Below are 21780 nucleotides of genomic sequence, written 5' to 3'. Positions count from 1 at the left end.
GTCCAGGAGGAAGGAGCCCCACAGAGGTGAAGCTGGGGAATAGGTGAAGAAAGTTTAGTCATCAAAAGAAAGATTTTTCTGGCCCCAAACGGACACCTTTGACAGATGGTCTCTTTTCCACCAAAGATGAGTGGGTTTTGTTTTCAGGAAGTAATAACCACAAAACCTAATATTTATTGAGCTGCTATTATGTGCCAAACACTCCATAAGCAGTAGTCAATTACTTTTCATAACATCCTCCCAGTTAGGTTTATCATCCCCATTTTACAGATGAGGAAATTCGGGGAAGTTAAGTAACTTGTCAGAGGTCATAATCTCCCTTCCAGATAGATGCAAAATCCTAGAGTCAGTTCAGAGAGCCAGGAACACCAGAATTGCGCTTGGAATTCTGGAGGCCCTAATCCTCAATTCTCACAGTAATGATAGCTGTGAACTCTGAGTGCCGAAGGGCAGGCATTTGGTAAACACGGGAAGTTGGCAAGATGTGGGGGTTGGTGGGTTCTATAACATTTTATGTGAATCTTTCTCTTTTTATTTTTAAAGTTTATAACCCAGACCCAGTCTCCTGTCCAGCCCTCCCTGACTCAGTCCACTTTCCAGATTAAGCATTTTTGTTTCAAAAGTTTTTTGTATTTACTTCCATGTTTGCAAATAACATGCCTATATGCTGTTTTCTTGATGTTTCCTTCTTAGATTCTATTCTTTGACTTCCTAGGATGGAAAAGGAAATTTTATATTTAACCTCACACATCCTCAAAAGGCATCCTTCTGTGCCTTTCATCATCCTTAGTGTTTTATCTCAAGCTTTAGATCAGTAACAGTCTTTACATTATTATTGATGGGGTTTTGGAATATAGGTGAGGTTCAGTGGGGTGGAGTCCAGAGCCGAGGACTAAGAAAGAATTCTTGAGACATCTTTGGTGCAAAATGGTGGTTTATTAAAGCACGGGGACAGGACCCAGGGGCAGAAAGAGCTGCTGCCCCAGGGTTGTGAGGTTGTGAGGGGTGGCTGATTATGTACTACGGGGTGGGGGAGGTGAGGAAAAAGGGAGGTTTCTGAAAGAACTTTCAGATGCTAAAGAAGACTCACAGGAACCAGAGGCCTTGCCATTGTCGAGTTAAGGTTGTTTACCCTTCTAGTAAGGCATTAACATTAAGATAGTTGGGAACTGGGGCGCTTGGGTGGCTCAGCCGTTGGGCGTCTGCCTTCAGCTCGGGTCGTGATCCCAGGGGCCTGGGATCGAGCCCCTCAACATCGGGCTCCCTCTCAGCGGGAGGCCTGCTTCTCCCTCTCCCACTCCCCCTGCTTGCGTTCCCTCTCTCGCTGTGTCTCTGTCAAATAAATAAATAAAATCTTAAAAAAAAAAAAAAGAATGCATTTCTTAAAAAAAAAAAAAAAAAGGCGGGAACTTCCTGGAGGAACATTACACTCTGCCCACTTCAAGTATGTTGAAGGGCTGCAGGTTATAAAGACATTTAATTTTATTTACATTCCCTTCTGGAAGCTATTGCTAAGGCTTTTCTAAGTAAACTGAGGAAGACTCAGGTCTTGCAGGATTGTGATCTGTATAAGTTAACTATTTGTTTTTCCTTTAGGACAGCCCGGAGTGCCTGAGGAATGTCACATATATCCCATGGCGGGGGGGGGGGGGGGGGTTAGGGGTGTCAGCTTCTGCTTTGTCCTCAGCTTGCCTTCTGTTCCCTCATCAGTTATGGCCTGTGAATATTACTCATGACTGAGCTTGTGGTATTCTATGTTTCCTTTCTTGTAAACTTATTGCTTACCCTAGAGGTAATAATTAATCTCCCTCTCCCCCTTCCCCCCTTTCTTTATCACCACCTCCCCAGGCTTATTTGTTTGTGTGCTTGCTATTATAAGTACACTTATGATTATGGTCAAATTCTCTGCAACACATGTGAATTTCCCAAAGCATCAGCCTGTATTTTAGGTGGTTTGATTTCTCTTTCTTTTTCTCCCTTCCTCCCTTTCCTTCCTTCCTTCCTCTCTCCCTCCCTCTCTTTTTCTCTTTCTCTTTCATTTCTTGGAAACACCCTTCCTAGAGCTGTCAGCACAATGAATGGAAACTAATTATTAGAATACCAAGCACACAAACAAATAAGTTTGGGGAGAGGAGGGGGTTGAGGTAGGGGAGACAATTATTACCTCTGGGTAAGCAAGAAGTTTACAGGAAAGGAAACAATCATGGAATACTGTAAGATCAGCCATGAATAATATTCACAGGTCATAATAATATGAATGCTGATTACTGATTTAAAGCTTGTATCTAAAAAATAGAACTCAGGGGCACCTGGGTGGCTCAGTTGGTTAAGCGACTGCCTTCGGCTCAGGTCATGATCCTGGAGTCCCTGGATCGAGTCCCGCATCGGGCTCCCTGCTTGGCAGGGAGTCTGCTTCTCCCTCTGACCCTCCCCCCTCTCATGTGCTCTCTCTCATTCTCTCTCTCTCAAATAAATAAATAAAAATAAAAAATAAAAAATAGAACTCAACAACTCAAAAATAAGAAGAAAAGCAACACAAATTTTAAAATGGGCGAAATAGTTGAACAGATACCTCACCGAAGAAGATATGTCCACTACAAGGTATTTACCAAGAAAAAGATGAGAACATCTCTACCGGGGCGCCTGGGTGGCTCAGGTGGTTTAGCATCTGGCTTTGGCTCAGGTCATGATCCAGAATTCCTGGGATGGAGTCCCTGCATGCAGCTCTCGGCTCATCGGGGAGCCTGCTTCTCCCTCTCCCTCTGCCACTTCCCCTGATTGTGCGCTCTCTTTCTCTCTCTCAAATAAATAAAAGCGTAAAAAAAAAAAAAGAAAACGTGTCTACTCGAAGACTTATACATGAAATGTTCATTGAGCTTAATCCGTAATAGCCCTAAACAATGTAAATGTCTAACAAGAAAAGAATAAACAAATTGTGATCTAGTCATACAATGGAAAACCACTCAGCAATACAAAGGCACGAACCACTGAAGCATCTAAACGTATATATACTGAGTGAAAGAAGCTACAGGTAAAAAAAAGGCATATTTTATTATTCCCCTTATAGGAAGTTCCAGGAGGCATAGGATATAGGCATGGGGGAAAGAAATTTCAGATGGTGCCAATTGCTTGAGCAAAGGCAGAATAATGGGAAAGCATGGGGCTTCTCCTGGAAAAGATAAAAAATTAGTTTGATTGGTAAACAGAGTGCAGGTTGAGACTTGCCGGGAAAGCTAGGGTCATATCTCAAAGACCTTGAACTCAGTACTAATCTGAACATTGTTTTCTTGAACATTAAGAGCTTTCAATAATTCTGGACTTCCTTATTAAAAATTTTGTCTTAGGGGCGCCTGGGTGGCTCAGTTGGTTAAGCAGCTGCTTTCGGCTCGGGTCATGATCCCAGGGTCCTGGGATCGAGCCCCATGTAGGGCTCCTTGCTCAGCAGAGAGCCTGCTTCTCCCCTGCCTGCCGTTCCACCTGCTTGCGCTTGCTGTCTGTCTCTCTCTCTCTATCTCAGTCTGGTTCTCTCTGTGTCAAATAAATAAATAAAATCTTAAAAAAAATTTTTTTTTTGTCTTAGGGGCGCCTGGATGGCTCAGTCAGTTAAGCGTCTGCCTTTGGCTCAGGTCATGATCCCAGGGTCCTAGGATGGAGCCCCACATCAGGCTCTCTGCCCAGGGGGAGCCTGCTTCTTTCTCCCTCTCCCTCTGCCCCTCCCCTGATTGCACACTCTCTGTCAAATAAATAAATAAATCCTTAAAAAATTTGTCTTAAAAAATAATAAAATTAAAAATAAATAATCTCTTTTGTTGGTTGGCCTTCTTGGTTGCTAAAGGATGAAGAGAGATGAGGCATTTGAAGGTCTTAGAATAGGGGCACCTGGGTGGCTCAGTCAGTTAAGCATTCAACTCTTGATCTCAGCTCAGGTCTTGATCTCAGGGTCACAAGTTCAAGACCCACATTGGAGGTAGAGTTTACTTAAAAAAAAAAAAAAAAGTGTGACTCCAAATGTGGAGCCATAGTCCCAGAGAGTAGTCTCAGTCCAGAAGGCAGAGGCATGTGCCATATAAATTATCCCAAGGCTTTGAAACCTAGTGGAGTTTGCCTAGGTGGACCTCTGAAGGTGATTGGATGGTGACTCATTTTTGTCTCTCATTTTCTCCCTTTTTGAACGGGAATGGTTGTTGACTGTTACCTAGGTCTGTCCCACCACTGTATTTTTGAAGCACAGAACTGACTTTCTAATTTCACAGGTCCACAGAGGATTTTGCCTCAGGATAGATTATACCCAGATCCTGTACCCACACCTACTTTAGGTGATTTAGATGTCAGATTTGAGCCTTGGGGCTGGTGAGACTTAGATGAGATTTTGAACTTGATGTTGTAATGGGCTGAGACTTTTGGTCACTTCAGGAGAGGTGAGTGTATTTCTCATGCAAGATTGGTATGAGTCTTTGTGAAGAGTGGCCTGTGATAGGTTGAGTCCCCTCTTCACTACCCAGATGTCCAGATCCGAATTCCTGAAACCTTGAATATGTTGCCTTACATAGTAAAAAGGATTTTGCACAAATGACATATACTGACAAAAGACACAAGATCTCTGGGTCAGAAACAATTTATTACTCATAGCAAGAAACCCAGCCAGATCGGTATTGTTTGTCAGTTCCCCATACCCCAATTCCCACAGCATGACATGGTAAGGGCCAGGTGTTACCTCTGCATCATGCAGTGGGTTGCACCACAGAAGACTAGGGTGTTATGGAGTTGCTGGTATTTGAAGAGGGGAAGAAGGCTTTATCTTTACTTCCCTGGGTGTCTCTAGCTTCATGATCCTAAACTGACTCCCTTTATAAACAACCTTAACTTGGATGCAAATACCTTCATTCATTAGATCCACACTGAGCAGACAAGTTAAATATTCATGGAGAATTGTCTTCCAACACTTTATTTCAAGCACAAAGAAAGCAAGAAAGCAAGAAAGCGGCGGGGGGTGGGGGGGAGTGATTACCTTCAACAGAATACAAAATATGGAAAATCAAATATTACAATAATGCTAAGTGTGGTGGCTGATGGAAAAGAATTGCTAACCTTTATGATTTTAGAGAAAGCCCTCGCCAAAAGAAACATCACTTAAAAAAAATCACTCATTGGAGTCAGTGAATACATAAAGGCGGAAGTTGAAATTAGTTTGAGAAAGACATATTAAGCAATTTAAGTTGCTTAATTATCAGCAACAATGCGAGGAAGCTGTATCAATCAGTGCATATTTGGATACTTACAGAGGTTATCTAACAAAATCAGATTTTTAAAATGTAAAAAAGGCTTTGCCACACATTTAATAATTATTCCTGAGAATATGACCTCAAGTTCAGATGTTAGAGTCCATTATTTGTTAATCAAATGTATACTGAATACCCACTATGTATCATACAAAATGGACATGAACTCTGCTCCTGTGGAGCACTCATCCTAAGGTGGCAGACTGACAGAACTAGGAATCAAATAATTAAATTACAAATGATATACTACAAAGAAATAAAGGGAATAATGGGGAAAAAAACCTACGGTGGTTAGGAAAATCTTCTTTAGGGAAGTAGCATTTACTTCAATTTATTCTCAAAATATCAGTCAGTGAGTCTATTTATTTATTTTTAAGTAATCTTTTCACCCAATGAGGGGTTCAAACTCACAACCCTGAGATCGAGAGTCAGATGCTTCATGGACTGGGCCAGTCAGGCACCCATGGAGTGAGTCTTTTTTTTTTTTTTTTTAAGATTTTATTTATTTATTTTGAGAGAGAGAGTGCACTACTATGGGGGGAGTGCACACGCAGAGGCAGAGGGAAAGAGACTCTCAAGCAAACTCCATGAGGAGCACAGAGAGCCCAGTGTGGGGTTTGGTCTCACAACTCTTGAGATTATGACCTGAGCTGAAATCAAGAGTCGAATGCTTAACCGACTGAGCCACCCAGGCACCCCTGGAGTGTCTTTTAAGACCTAATTCAGTTAATGTATTTCCTCTGCATAACCCTTCAATTGCTCTCCATTTCACTGACAAAAACCCAGAGGCCCTATGATGGTCTACTGAGCCCTTCATGATTTGGTCCTCAAATAGTTTCCTGACCTTCTTTCTTATTACTCTTTCTATAGCACTTATCTTTAAAATATTATAAGCCTTATTTATGGTCTCTCTCTCCCTGCTAGAACGTAAGTTCCACTATAGAATGATCTTTGCTTTCTTCATTTTGTATCTCAAATGTCTCTAAAACAGTTCCTGGACTCTAAGAGAAGTTCACTGAATTTTTGTTCAATGAATGTAAAGTTACATTATGATTTTATTAATATTTAAATGTAACAAAAATAAAAACAAAGTTATCTCATACAATGCTATATTAACATCTAAATACAACGTAGGAAAATGTCACAAAATAAGAAACACAAAAACAAAAACCAGGTAAGATTTATTTAATGTGATGGGTGTGCTTGCCTGTTCATAAGTTCATCCCAGTCTGGACCACAGGAGGACAAGGCTACCCGCATACCTGCCGCACCATTCAACCCATTTCTTTCCTTTGGTTTTAACTGGGTTAAGACTGAAAACCCTAGCTCACACAAGCTAGTTGTTGTGAATGGTAGTAATAGCAGGACACTCTTTCTACTTAGCAGAGGAAAGTCTTCCTTCACCTTAATCCAAAATGCTGATAAACTTAATGTTTCATAATCGCTCTTCAATGTATATGAAGAACTGAGCTGCAATAATTCACTCTCTTCTTCAGGCACCAAGTTTAACTCAATTATTGATTCTGGGTTTCGAAAAGCAAATGGGTCTTTTACCCAGCAATTTTCTCTTAATATTTTAAATTTCTCTTCTGAGAAGAAATGGTTAAAAGTTTGAGACAGAGAAGTGAGATGCAACAATATCTCTAATTTTATTTCTTTCAAAATGTTTTCACTAATAATATTCTCTTCAATATGTTGCAAAAATCTTGGAAACATGTAGTAGCTAGGACGGTTGCTTTTCAGCCTCGCTTGCCATAACAATAATGTCTTTCGGAATCCCTGGATACGTTCGACATGTTGGAATATATCACTATTTTTCCCCTGTAGTTTTAAACTCAGTTCATTAAGAATGCCAAAAATATCAGTTAAATATGCCAATTTCATTACCCAAATATCATCTTCAAAAATACTTGCCAAATGAGATTTTTTTTCAGTAAGAAAAATGTGAATCTCATTCCTGAGTTCATAAACCCTGCTTAGTATTTTCCCGTGAGACAACCAACGGACTTTGGTATGATATAGTAAGTGGGTATGATTAGTTCCAATCTCTGAACAAAATGTTTCAAGAAGCTGGTTATTTAGTGAGCTTCCTTTAATAAAGTTAACCACTTTCACTGCATTTTTCAATACTTCCATGAGATTCTGTGGGATTTCTCTGGATGCTAAAGCTTCACGATGTATAAAACAATGATTCCACACAGTACCATTATTAGTAACTTCTAGCAATTTTTTAATTACTCTGCTATGTTTTCCCGTTATGCTTGCTGCTCCATCACTTGTAATTCCTTTGCAGTTTTTCCAGTTTAATTTATATTGACCAACAATGCACTTTTCTAATTCTGTAAAAATATCTAATCCACTTAGATGGGAGGTTATATTTAAACAACACAAAAAATCCTCCATAAAATCATCTTGCCACGCATATCTGACATAAACTAAGATTGTTGTGCAGCTCCCCAGATCAGTGCTTTCATCAAGCTGGATTGCAAAATCTATACCAGACCGCAACCGAGCAAGAAGCATTGTTTCTAAATGTTCCGCAATAGCACAAATGCGAAGAGATATTGTGTTATCACTAGATATCGTTTTCAATTTATCAGCTGATTTGTCATCAAAAATTGTACGTACCATATCCAAACATGCTGGAAGAATTATTTTTTCAGCAGCTGTGTGAGCCATTTTCTCTTTTGCTACTCGATATGCAACTAAGTATGATGATAATAAGGCTTTCTCACTAATGGCGGTAGAACCACCAAGAAATTGTGTTGACGACTTTACATCTTTTTTCTTTCTTTGAAAATATTCAAGAGGCTTACCAATAAGTTCAGCATGCTGAGTTTCTAAGTGTCTTTTTAATTTTGAAGGTTTTAAGCTTTCATTTGCAAGAATATTATTACAAATAACACACTGAGGTCGGTCATTTTCAAAGGGTTTTTCACATTTGATAAAACCGTATTTTAAATAATCTTCATTGTAACGTCTTGCACTTACTTTTTTCTTTTTGAAATGTGGCTCAAACGAAGCTGAAGATTGCAAATCAGAGTCACTATTTTTCTCAGTATTGTCACTATTCACATTTCCAGATACAGCAGATGAACTTGAACATGCTTCTGCATATTTCACTTCATTTTTCCTCTTTCTTTTAAAAAAGATATGATCCATTTTAAAAGTAATTTTGATTAAAATGTTTTAACTGCCATTAACCAAAAAAAAAAAAAAAAAATATATATATGTATATATATAAATATAGCCTAGATAACATCTTTCTAAAAATGCAGTTTGCAAATGCATCTCAGTTGAACATCTCAGAATTCACATCTAGTTGCAAGTCATGGTAACATAAAACTAGACTGCTCACCAACTTTATTATGAAAACCGAACAAGACACCAGTGGACAAAGGATTGAAAAACCATTTCTTAAGTCAGTATACATTCTATTCATTATATGCCCTCCATTAATTATCTTTTCACATACTGAAATTGACCTTAGTATTTCTTGCAGCAAAATTCTTGCAGAGGAGTCAGGCAAAGCACCTGATACTTTCTAGTTTATTTTGTTTTAAAAAATTTTTTGACTCACAGAACTGATTTCATGACCTACTGATGGGTCACACACAGAATGTGAAAAATATTGATACAGAGACATTTTCCTCTGCTGTGTTGAGCTTGAGTATGTCTGTTTGATGATCAAAGAAAGCTAATGTGCTAGACTGTTGGCTGGTAGGAACTTTCTTGAAGTGGTAGGTATATACCTTATATTTTCATTCTTGACACTTTTTAATGGGAAGAGTTTTTAAGAATGCCAGTATGGTCTGACCCAGTGAGGATCCAAGGAGGCTTTTCATAGCTAGGTTAACTACCAGGTTGGACCTGATGATATATTTTTAGAACTTTCTTGGACTGCATCCTTGACCTGGGAATAAAAGCAGAGATATGACATTAAAGCTTTACAACATAGAGAGTATTATTGCCAGCTACGGCAACCTTCATGACATCCAAGATCATGAGTGCTGAAGCAAAAAGCCTAAAAGCTCTTCTCATCACTATGCTTTATCAGCTTAGGCCTATTTCTGTAAGGCAAATCACCTGAACCAAGATTGGTAAATAGAAAAAATGTCAGTAAAGCCTGGAAGTCAGCATCAGGAGTTGCAAAGTACACTTACAAAGCTGAATAAAGCAAGCCGTGGAGGAATATAGTTCATTCACCATTACATACTTCCTCTTAGCTCAGTTTGGTTTTGTCCATCTTAGAAGTACAGGTATCCCCCACTTTCTAAAAGTTCGTGTTACACCATTTCACTTTTAGGACAGACCTACGTTAATACCTATTTTTGCTAACTGAAAGAAATCCAAAGAGGATTTTCACTTTTACGAAAAAAGCCGTTACCGTACTAGTGTAGGTCTTTGGTAAAAGCGAAGTGGCATAACACAAACTTTCAGAAAGCAGGGGATTTCATAGGAATGCTCTACTTTTTGAAGGGGAAACCTGCACTTAATGCACTGCTCTCTTTGATCTTAGTGTATTTGGGTCTTAGCACTATAACACAGCACTTCCTTACACACCCTTCCATCAAGTTGTTTCACCTTTCTGGGGGGGGGGGTAAAGCCTTATATTTACTGTAATGTTTATTAGAAATTCAATGACTTTGGGCACCAGGGTGGCTCAGTTGGTTGGGCATCTTGGCGCGAGCCAAGCTACTCATGCTGTTTGACAAGGTCCAAGTATGGGGGACGATCCTGAAAACAGGAGACTCCAGCTGGCTCCTGCTATTCTCTCTCATTTTGTTTATGGCAATCTTTATAATTGTGGGAATATTTCTGGGCTGGCTCCTGCTATTCTCTTTCATTTTGTTTATGGCAATCTTTATAATTGTGGGAATATTTCTGGGGTTTCATGATAAAGTGACTACTCATCTTAGTTACGCCTATCTAAGCAATCATAATGAAACTAATTCCACGAAGAATTGGTTTCTATAGAACAAAATAACAAGACGGTCATGCTCTGTCTAGCACCTTTCTCTTTGCATACTGTTTTTGTTTTAGCGAAAGTCAATAAGCGGAAATCAATAAAGGTTATGTTAATCATTACAAAGGAAAAATGAAAGGCGGCTATGTCTGTGGTCCAAAAAATGATCTAAGATTATCTCGATAAATTGTAAAAAAACCATAATCACATGTTACGAAAGTATGGAAAAACAAAAATATCCTAACATATAAATAAAGTTCCTCCGAGGCTGTCAGGAGATGCTTGCAACCTGATCCTGTGTCTGTGTGTCCTCATTTGCCGACGCCATCCTTTCCTACGAGAGACCCACCCCGGCTGGAGCTGGACTCCAGCAATAAATAAATAAAATCTTAAAAAAAAAAAAAAAAAAAAGAGAGAAATCTCTCCTGTTTGGTCAGTTTAGGGTTGGACAAATGTTAAATCTTAAACTTAAGGGCTGAAACTTTTTGAGATGGAAAGCTTTAATGGGCATTCTGGAACAATGTTGGAACACAGCTTTAGGAAGGTGCCAGGAAGGTGGCAGCAGAAGCCATCTGAGAAAACAGCTGTTGCTATAGGAGTAGGATTAAACTGTAATATACAATAGCACAAAATGCACACCTGTCTCTGGGCTAGCACTCTCTTGGCATAGTTTTCTGTTTATAGTAATATAAAGGGTTGGTGCCATCAGGCCGACCTACAAATAGGGACACAGGTCAGGGTTTATTTGTTAGAACAGTGGCAATTTTAGGTGTTGGTTGCCTTAGGAGGGACTGGAAATATCGACTTGGCTAGTTACTATAAATGCTTTAACTACAGCTAAGTAGCCTAAATAGTTGGAAATCTACTGTTTACAGTACCTGCCTACACTTAAAAAGATGTGTATCTGGGAGAGAATTCAGGACTGGTAGATGCGTTGACTTAATCTTGGTTAGATGTTTCCTTGAAAGACGACATGTTCCAAATATTCCACCTTGGTCTGAAAAAGGCAAAGCTTTTCTTTGGAGGTCTTATGTCGTATCTTCCAAGGGAGGTAGTAGGACTAAAGAGTTTATTTCTCTTGGATGTCAGAGCATGGTGTACATCATCAATGTTTCAAACCAGAACTAAATTGTTGGAAAAACAACTCCATCTAGGTTTCTTTTTAATGAATAAAAAGAGCTGGAGGGAAATTCACAGCAGCCCTGAAGCAATCTGATTCAGATATATAGCTGCCCTTAATAGGTAAGAGAACAATTATTGACTCTCTTCCTCTCATAATTAAAAGTTCCAACAATGATACTCACTTGTTTTTAATACTTCTTTCCATCCAAGAAATCTCAAACCACTAGTTGTTTTTTTTTTTTTTAAGATTTTATTTTTAAGTAATCTCTACACCCAGCATGGGGCTTGAACTTACAACCACAAGATGAAGAGTCATATGCTCTACGGACTGAGCCAGCCAGATACCTCTGAAACCACTACAATTTTAAGGATAAAATATGCCATGTCTCCCTACCTTTTTTTTTTATAGACATTTACCTTATATAGCTAAAGAAAAATGGAGCTAAATAAAAGAAAAATGGAACTAAACATGCTCCGAAGTCTTTTTTTTGCCCTCCTTTTTCTTTACTTGTCTCTGAAATGCCTTAATGGGAAGTCACAAGAGTTTTGGGGAATAGGTTCAAACCTGAGGTTTTTGGTCTAAGTTTTGGAATTTTAATTTGAAGAGACATATCCTTAATTAGAACTCAATGTAAATCAGAGCATATACATATCATAAGATGAGCACGTACATCAGTGTAATTCCATAGCCCAGATGGGCTCTGTTGGGGCGAATCCCTTCTGGCCAAAACTTAAAAAATCATAAATGTGTGCAATGATGCTTAAGATATATGCACTGAGGTTGACTGCTCTGGATATATAACCACATTTCTGAGCAATAATGCTCTTTATCAGCTGTGCATATGGCTTAGCCATCCTTTAGGACAGAATTTCAATTAAAATGACCAACTATTTGTAGTTGAAGGTTTCATTAATATAGTCATGTGATATGGGTTCAGGTTACTGATTTCACACTAATGAATCTTATCTACTTGTTCCTAGAACGTGTTTGTCATATGGTAGGTACTCAATAAATGTATTTGAAAGAATAAATGAGGGAATGATTGACACTATTTTTACTATTTTTTAGTATTTTTACTATTACTATTATCTTATTTGAAAAATAAGTTACAAACTATATTTGAACAATTTAGTAATACCTAAGACAAAGGCTAGCAAAACATATTCTCTAAAATAGGATAATCAAAGATATCCTATTTCATAATAAACCTCTTATAATGTTATGTAGTAGAAAGAATGGTTCTATAAAAACATAAATGTAAACTATGTTTAGATTTAGCTTATAAAGCTTAGCACCTAAATCTACCTAAAAATAACCCACATAAAAATACTAATCTTATTTATACTATTATTATATATTATTATAGGTATGAATTATTATTCTTTTAGACAAAAACAACTGTCATTTAATCATTCTGGTCTTTTATATTTTTACTATGCCTACTCAACCCAATGCCTCCTTGGGAGTTTATAATTGGCTATGCTTCAGACTCTTGTATTCAAAAAGTATTCTTAAAGAGCTTACTTCCTCTCCTAAATCAGATAATTCACTTACAGCAACAGTAGAGGTAATGTATTAGGGTATAGATCTGGTAGATGTGGTAATGAAAGCATGGGGAAGTCCTTTTCCTTCTTTTTTTTTTGTTTGTTTGTTTTATATATTTATTTATTTATTATTTTTTAATTCATTTTTTATTCATTTATTTTTATTTATTTAGTTAGTTTATTTAGTTAGTCAGTTTATTTATTTATTTATTTAGTTAGTTAGTTAGTTGGTAATCTCTACCCCCAACGTGGGGCTCTAACTCTTGACCCGAAGATCAAGAGTTCCATGCTCTTCTGACTCAGCCAGCCAGGCACCCTGGGGTTAGTCCTTCTCTAACTGAAAAAGGATGCAAGATATCAGCTAAATGGATCACATAAGTAGAAAATGGTGCAAGTTTGATATAGAGGGTATGAAATAGTTGTCTCGGAAAGTAGTACCATGAACGGTCTAGGAAATGTTTCAGGATTTTAAGCTGTATGCATGATTATCTTATATGCTTAATGCAATGATCATTACTGCTATAAGCTTAAGAGGTGGTCTTTAGTTCCCTGCCACTAATTCTTACCTCTTAGATGTATCTCCACAGTGTTATGAATATTATCTTCTAAAAATACAGCGATTTTATTTATTTATTTATAAATAAATAAGTAAACTCTACCCCCAATGTGGGGCTAAAACTCACGACCTGGAGATCAAGAGTAGCATGCTCTACCAACTGAGCCAGTCAGGCACTCCTAAATATACAGCTTTGATCAGTTTCTTCATAATTCAAAAACCTTTAATGGTTCTGAGCTAGTGCATTCTCCTCAGGACAATATCCTTTAAATCTAAGCCTCATCTTATCTTTCTAGGTGTCTCCTTCATCTCATACCTTCAAACAATTCTACATCTTAAGCTCTAAGACTATAGTTCTTGAAATACGTCATGCACTTCCACGATTCTGCTTCACACTAGTATTCTGTTTGTATGGAATACTCTTCAGTCATTTGAAATCCTATTCATTCTTGAAATGATTTAGCTCAAACGCTACAGCATTCATCCATTCAACTAACATTTAAGTCCTTAACAATGTACCAGACAGTGGGCATACAAAGCAAAAAAAAAAAAAAAGGATAGTGAAAAAATAATGTAAGGGAATACTTGTTCATCTGTTATGATGAATGAACCAGAGTTACATCACACTGATAAATCTTAAAAACAACATTAAGTAAACAAGCAAACTGCAAAAGGATATCACGTCACTGATTGTTAAAAATATGCAAAACAGTACTATATGTGAAATTAATATTAAAACATAAAGGTGCTTGGGGGAGTGGTTACCTTGGGCAAGAGGGAACAGAATGAGATTGCGTGGAGCAGACAAAGGATTTCAATTTATATTATCAAACAATTTATGTAATTTATTTCTCCAGTTAGACGGCAAGTACACAATGTATGTTATACTTTTGTTTCTATCTTTTGTCTAAAATATTCTTTTTTAAAGGATCTATAAGGCTTGATTCCCTCCTGCAGCATTGCAGATCTGTCTCATAACCAGCAACTTAAAATTACCTTCCATCTCTTGTGCTCTCTTTTGTTTCCCTTTATGCACACATTAGTACACTAGACCTTAAGGGCAGAAGTTCCAGGTGTCACCTCTGGGTATATTCGCACGTTATCCTCTTCATCAGATTCCTGTTCCCTCCAGTCCTCTCAGGCCCAACTAGGCCTTCTAAGAATTTCAGCCTGACCCTTTCAGCCGACCCTAGAATAGCTCCCCTCAAATCCCGGATTACTGTTCCCCTTCCCCCGGGAGACCTCAATCCGTCCCCTGAACAAAAACAGAATGTGCCTCCCCCAACGAACCCCTGAATATCTCCCCTTAGCAGTCTCTGGTCCACTCCTATCACAGACTGACTGCCTTTCTCCTCACCTCCAGCCCAGCGCCACAAGCCTCCCGTTTCGCCCGCAGAGCCGCGATTCGGCGCGTCCCCCCATTCCCTACGCAACACCACTTCCGGCCTAACCTTAGCACCCACAAACATTGCACTTTCAGCCGGAAAAGGGCTGGCTCGGCCCTCTGCGCACGCGCAAAACAGGAGGCCGGGTCCGCAGCTTCTTGTCCAGGCGCTCGCGCGGCAGTCTCGCGGTATTTCCTTCCCCCGCTGGGATTATTTGAACGCTCTGGCGGTAATTCGAATTTGGGTGCTCGGCTGCGGGGTGACAGGATTCTGAGATGGCTTTGTAGACTTCACCTGGGGTCCGTGGGGCCCCTGCAGCCCGGAGCGGACGAGGCTCGTCCCGGCCGGGTGCCGGCGCCATGGGGGCGGAGAAGAAGCTGCTGCCGGTTAAGGGGGCCTTTCAGCTGGCGCAGCAGCCGCACCAGAACCAGGCGAGGCTGGTGGTGGCGCTGAGCCGCACCTACCGCACGGTAAGGGCGGCCCCGGGCCTCGGCGCCGCCCCTCGCCCTCCCCGGACCAGCGTCCCCCAGGGGCCTCCCGTGGCCCTCCGGACTCCAACCTTCTGAACCTCCCGACCCAGTTCGGAGAGGTCTGGAGACCTGCCCCAGGTCGCCCGGGCACCCCCTCTCCCCAGCGGCCTCGGGCCGCCGCCCCCCGCGGATCCCCCGAGTGACTCGTGAGCGCACGCAGATCCTGACAGTCTTTATAAAAGGGTTGTAGGGAATTTTGAATTTGAGTACCATTTTACCTGGTTTACTTATTTGGACACCCATATTGTATTTTTTTTTTTTTTTAAAGACTTTATTTATTTATTTGACAGAGAGACACAGCGAGAGAGGGAACACAAGCAGGGGAAGTGGGAGAGGGAGAAGCAGGCTTCCCGAGGAGCAGGGAGCCCGATGCGGGGCTCGATCCCAGGACCCTGGGATCATGACCTGAGCCGAAGGCAGATGCTTAACGACTGAGCCACCCAGGCGCCCCCCATATTGTATTTAATGATCACAATCTTGTGTCTCTTTAGGTTAACAGTTCACTGATTTTTAACATAAATCTGCATTTCATTAACCAGGTTTAAAATACATACATAAATATACATTTATATTTCTACCCTGTAGTGATTTTAACAAAATACACTTCTTTATTATTGACAAAATCAGTCAGTGCATCTTTGTTACAAACCAGCTATTTTTCAGGTTGATATACTTAATTGCCTTTTTAAAAAAAAGATTTTATTTATTTATTTGACAGAGAGCAGGAACACAAGCAGGGGGAGCGGGAGAGGGAGAAGTAGGCCCCCACCGAGCAGGGAGTCCGCTGCGGGGCTCGATCCCAGGAGCCTGGGATCATGACCTGAGCCGAAGGCAGACGCTTAATTGGCTTTTATTATCATTTTAAGAAATAGAAAAAAGCATTTCTTTTTCTCAAGCTAATTTTTTTATTGGCAGGATTACACAAAGATTAAAAAAACTATTTCACTGGATTTTTTTTTTTTTTTTTTTTTAAAGATTTTATTTATTTATTTGAGAGAGAGAATGAGATACAGAGAGCATGAGAGGGGGGAGGGTCAGAAGGAGAAGCAGACTCCCCGCTGAGCAGGGAGCCCGATGCGGGACTCGATCCCGGGACTCCAGGATCATGACCTGAGCCGAAGGCAGTCGCTTAACCAACTGAGCCACCCAGGCGCCCTATTTCACTGGATTTTTAAAACTTTTTTTGATTAGTAAATATTTTACATGCTCGAAGTACATAGAAAGAAGTGCACTGAGAAGACTCGCTCCTTTCCTAGTCCCCATCCAGCACTGTCCCTCATAGTCTTTTACAGATAACCATTTTTAATTAGTTTCTTGTTTATCCTTCAGGTCTTCATGCAAATTCAAGCAAATGTGAATATGCGTTATTTCCCTTCATTCCTCCTTCAATATTTTCTACATTGTTCTGCACTTTGCTTTTTTCATTTAATAGTATATTCTGGATACTCCTTATCACTGTCTAGTTAGATTTCCTCATTTTTCTTTTTTTTTAGCTGTCATATATTCCATTTTGTGGACATACTTTAATTTATAGCCAATGCACTATAGGTACACACTTGTATTGTTTCCAGTCTTTGTGTATTAGAAATGATTTTTTTTTTTTAATCTCTGTACCCAACGTTGAGGGCTCGAACTCAACCCCGATATCAAAAGTGGCATGCTCAGGGCGCCTGGGTGGCTCAGTTGGTTAAGCGACTGCCTTCGGCTCAGGTCATGATCCTGGAGTCCCGGGATCGAGTCCCGCATCGGGCTCCCTACTCAGCAGGGAGTCTGCTTCTCCCTCTCCTGTTCCCCCCTCTTGTGCTCTCTCTCACTCTCTCTCTCAAATAAATAAATAAAATCTTTTTAAAAAAAAAAGAAGTGGCATGCTCAGGGGCGCCTGAGTGGCTCAGTCATTAAGCGTCTGCCTTCGGCTCGGGTCATGATCCCAGCGTCCTGGGATCGAGCCCCGCATCAGGCTCCCTGCTCTATGGGAAGCCTGCTTCTCCCTCTCCCACTCCCCTTGTGTTCCCTCTCTCACTGTGTCTCTCTCTGTCAAATAAATAAATAAACTCTTAAAAAAAAAAAAAAAAAGTGGCATGTTCTACTGACTGAACCAGCCAGGCGCCCCTAGAAACAATGTTTTAATGAATACATATTTCCTGCATTTGCAGGGGTAACTGTCAGATTGTCTGAAGGGAATTGCTGTGTCAAAGAGGAAATGTATTTGTAAATGTGATAATTACAGTTGCCCTTCATAGAGTGGTCCATTCTATACTCCCAGCAGCCAAGTATGAGAGGTATTGCCTTTTTTTTTTTTTTTTTTTTTTGAGGGTGTTTGGGAACCACTGAAATATAATTGGGGGAGATTTTTTTTTTTTTTTTAAGATTTTATTTATTTATTTGACAGAGAGCACAGGCAGTGGCAGGCAGAGGGAGAGGGAGAAGCAGGCTCCCCACTGAGCAGAGAGCCCAGACCCTGGGATCGTGACCTGAGCCAAAAGCAGACACCCTACGCCCTACCGCCCTACTGACTGAGCGACCGAGGTGCCCCTAGGGGGATGTTTCTGATAGATAAGAAAATCTGTAAGTAAAATCCTGAATAGTGTGGGAATAGTAGTTACAATGATAAATGATTTATCAAAAAGAAATTGCTGTGTTATAGGAAGGCGAAATTATAAAAGGCAGTGTTGAATTGACACCAGTGGTTTTTTTCCTTTTTTTTTTTTTTCAACTGAACTGTATTTATCTTTGGTACATTTTTCTAAATAGACTGAAGGATGTGTAGAAGAATCAGAAGAATCTTTTGTAATCAAAATATTATGCTGCCTTCCTCCATAACAGAAGTAACTCAAAAACAGGAGAGACACAAGTAAACGATTACCCAAGTCTATTTGCCTTAATCATTTCTTCTTCTGGATAGGCGATTAAAAGTTATTAAGGAATAAAGATTTTAGTTTGATGAGAAATTATTATCTTGGAGTGTTAGGTCAGTACTGGGATAAAGACTTATCAATGTAATTTGTGAAGGATTGGTTTTATATTTCTGGTTATCAGTAAAACATTTTTTCAGGAGGCATTTGTTCATACCTTAAATACATTATGATAGTCTGTAAATATGAAATCTGCAGTGGAGCAAGAAATAGAATTTGCACCAGTTTTACTTCATTTAGCCAAATAGAAGGAAGATGAAGACAGTGACATTTCAAGTTATTTTAATTATTTTACCTTCTCTTGAAAATACTCTGCAAGTTTTGTCAATTTTTATTAACATTTACAGTGAGTATATGTATCATCTAAAAATTTACTGGGTTGAAAGCCTTAAGAGCTTTTATAATTTAGAGAGAAGACAGCTAGGGGTCTAAATTTATATGTGATGATAAATAGGGGCACCTGGGTGGCTCAGTTGGTTGAGTGTCCGACTCTTGATTTCAGTCCAGGTCATGATCTCAGGGTCATGAGATGGAGCCCCACATCGGGCTCCCTGCTGCCGAGTCTGCTCATGTCTCTCTCTCCCTCAAATAAATAAAGTCTTTCAAAAAAATAAATAAAATATTATGTGTGATGATAAGTAAGTTTATGGTATATGTACATATATACACATTTATGTCACATGAAAGTCACTTTATACATTTTTTCCTGCAGGATAAAATATAATCAAAAGCTAATTTACTATATAATGTTAGGTTTACTTTATTTTATTTACTTATTGTAATGCTAGCTTTAATTTAAAAAATTTAAGAACCAGTTTCAGGTAAATATATTTAAATGAGCACTCTACTTAGGAAAGAAGTTAAATTTTGGTCCAAAAATTATTGCATTCTTGTTATTTGGTAAATACTATTTCAGGTAAGGGTTATTTTGAGACTATATTAAATTCATATGTAGTATACCTATGACTGTGAATGAAATTAACATTATAACTTTTTTTCATTTTTCTGTTACTTATTTTTTTTGCATAAATTTTACCTTCCTCATGCATTGTTATTAAATTCTAGAATTCTGAACTTGGGGAAAATCAGATGGTTGTCATTATAATGCCTCCTGGGAATAATTTGATTTTTCTTTTTTTTCTTTTCCTTTTCAGGACTGAAGCAAATAGCAATGAAGTTCAGTGTTTGTTGTGCCAGATTCTAAATAAGTTCTTGGGAAATATGCTAGAAAAAGGCCAGATTGATAATGTTTTGTGCATAAAATGGATGAAGCTCTTCTTATTAGACTAAAAGATAAAATCCAAATGTGAGATACAGGCAATCCTGGCTCTTTCAAGACTTAAGACCTATGGGTAATGATTGCCCCATAAAGGTATGTGCTACTTCATAGTTTTTGTTTGATTTAAATGCACAGTATTTAAATTTTTCCTTATTAAATATATAATATATAATGAGAGAAGAGAGTGTGTGATACATGCACACATCCCATTTAAAGATATGTTGTTTCAATAGCAATCCTTTGATACCAAATGGGTATCCTGTAATTTAAGTACCCAGAATTAGAGCAGACCCACAGGTCAAGCAAGGGCTCACTTCCACAAGACTGCCCCCACTTCAGATACCAGCCACAAGTCTCAGGTATCCCCAAACTACTTGCACTTCTTCCTAACTAACTATAAATTTGGGGGATTCCCATGACTGCCACACCCCCTCCTACTGTTTGAAAATTCTCTAGAATGACTGACAGAATCAAGTAAGTGCTGTGCTTACTATTACAGTTTTATTGTAAAGGAAACAACTGAAACAGGCAAATGGAAGAGATACATAGGGCAAAGTATGGGGGACAAGGAGTGCAGAGCTTCCATGACCTATGTGGGTATCCCACCTTCCCAGCATATTGATGTGTTCACCAACCTGGAAGCTTGAGCCTGGTTGTTTCAGGGTTTTTTATGAGATTTCATTGAGTAGGTATGTTGGATTAAATCATTGACTATTTGAACTCAATCTCTAGTCCCTCTCCCCTCCCTGAAAATAAGGGATGGACAATTTTGTTACTCATTACCTTACTTTTCTTTAGAGTTTACTTTAGTTTTAAGGCTACCTAGATGTATCCCAAAATATGTACTGTATCTTTGCCTTTTTTCACCTTAATATAAGTGGAGTTATATTACATATACACTTTTGTAACTATTTTTTTCCACTTAGTACTGCCCCAAAGGCAGACGCTTTTAGCATGACTGAGCTACCCATGCACCCCATGAACTAAACTCCTATCAGCATTCTCAAAACATGTTTAAGAATTTCTCTGGCTAATAATGCCTAGAGGCAGTGTTAGGGACTGGATTGTGTGTCCACAAAATTCATATGTTGAAGCCCTAACTCCCAGTACCTCAGAATGTGACTATATGTGGAGATAGGGTCTTTAAAGAGGTGATTAAGTTAAAATAAGGCCTTTGAGAAGGGGCCCTCATCCAATCTGACTGGTGTTTTATAAGAAAAGGAAATTAGAACACATCCATGTAGAAAGGAAAGGCCATGTGAGGGCACTGCAAGAGGACATCTATGTATAAGCCAAGAAAAGAGGCCTCAAGAACCCAAACCTGTCGACACTTTGATCTTTGGACTTCTAGCCTCCAAAACCAAGAAAATAAATTTCTGTTGTTTAAGCCACCTAGTCTATAGTATTTTTGTTATGGCAACCCTAGTGAACTAATAAAGTTAGAATTGTTAGATGGTAGGATTATGTACACGTTCAGCTTAAGTAATAATACTGATATTTTTTTAAGTAATTGGACTAATTTGCAGTGCTACTAGCAGTGTATGAGAATTCTTGTTTTGCATTCTTGCCCAAAAGTGATACTGTCAGGCTTTACCTTTTCTAGTTTGATAGGGGAGGAATGAAATCTTAACGGTCATTTTAATTGCATTTTCCTGACAGCTAAGAGTTGAATATCTTCATGTTTCTTGTTTCTATATCAATAAAATGCCTTTTATATCTTTGTCTACTTTTTTTTATTGAGCCATGTTTGTTACTGATGGATAGAAGTTAATTTTAATGAAAGTAAGATTTATCCTTAAATGACCTGTCCTCTTTTTTGTCTTATTTAGGAAATTCTTCCCACCCCCAGAGTATAAAAAAAGATATTCTCTCAGTTTTTTTCTGAATGTTGTACTACATTTGAATCCTTCTACCTGGAATTTTTTTTTTAATGTTTGGTTTGAGGGAAGTATATAATTTCATTTTTCCCCATATTAATAACAGTTGGCCCAGCCCTGTTTATTGAATAGTCTTATTTCTCCTCAGCTGATCAACAATGGCAGCTTTGTCATATATCAGAGGTCTGCATGGAATGTGGTCCTCTTTCTGCTCTCTTTTGGTTATAATTTTTATCCACCACTAGACCAGCATCACATGACCCCCCCCTTTTTTACAAAGAGAAAGAGAGAGTGTGCGGGGGTGGGGGAGAGAAAGAATCTTAACCAGG

At 39.0% G+C, this 21780-nt stretch overlaps 1 protein-coding gene and 2 long non-coding RNA genes across 3 annotated transcripts; 1 reads left to right on the top strand and 2 right to left on the bottom strand.

Annotated features, from left to right (window-relative positions):
• Positions 1-6464: 6464 nt before the first annotated feature.
• FAM200B (family with sequence similarity 200 member B) lies at positions 6465-9704 on the bottom strand. Its single transcript, XM_078068173.1, has 3 exons — positions 9667-9704; positions 9140-9192; positions 6465-8302 (listed from the first exon to the last, which is right to left on the bottom strand). The coding sequence occupies exons 1-3, from the start codon at positions 9702-9704 to the stop codon at positions 6465-6467; spliced, it is 1929 nt and encodes a 642-aa protein (XP_077924299.1).
• Positions 9705-13055: 3351 nt separating this feature from the next.
• LOC144381326 (uncharacterized) lies at positions 13056-14819 on the bottom strand. Its single transcript, XR_013446289.1, has 2 exons — positions 14465-14819; positions 13056-13249 (listed from the first exon to the last, which is right to left on the bottom strand). It is a non-coding gene; the product is annotated as an uncharacterized LOC144381326 (long non-coding RNA).
• A 168-nt stretch (positions 14820-14987) lies between these two features.
• On the top strand, positions 14988-21296 carry LOC118538533 (uncharacterized). Its single transcript, XR_004918661.2, has 3 exons — positions 14988-15323; positions 17537-17662; positions 19450-21296. It is a non-coding gene; the product is annotated as an uncharacterized LOC118538533 (long non-coding RNA).
• Positions 21297-21780: the final 484 nt, after the last annotated feature.

The sequence above is a fragment of the Halichoerus grypus genome, chromosome 3, assembly GCF_964656455.1.
Source record: "Halichoerus grypus chromosome 3, mHalGry1.hap1.1, whole genome shotgun sequence".
Classification (NCBI taxonomy): domain Eukaryota; kingdom Metazoa; phylum Chordata; class Mammalia; order Carnivora; family Phocidae; genus Halichoerus; species Halichoerus grypus.
The sequence above is the reverse complement of the archived record's forward strand: the minus strand, read 5'-3'. Positions and strand labels throughout refer to the sequence as shown.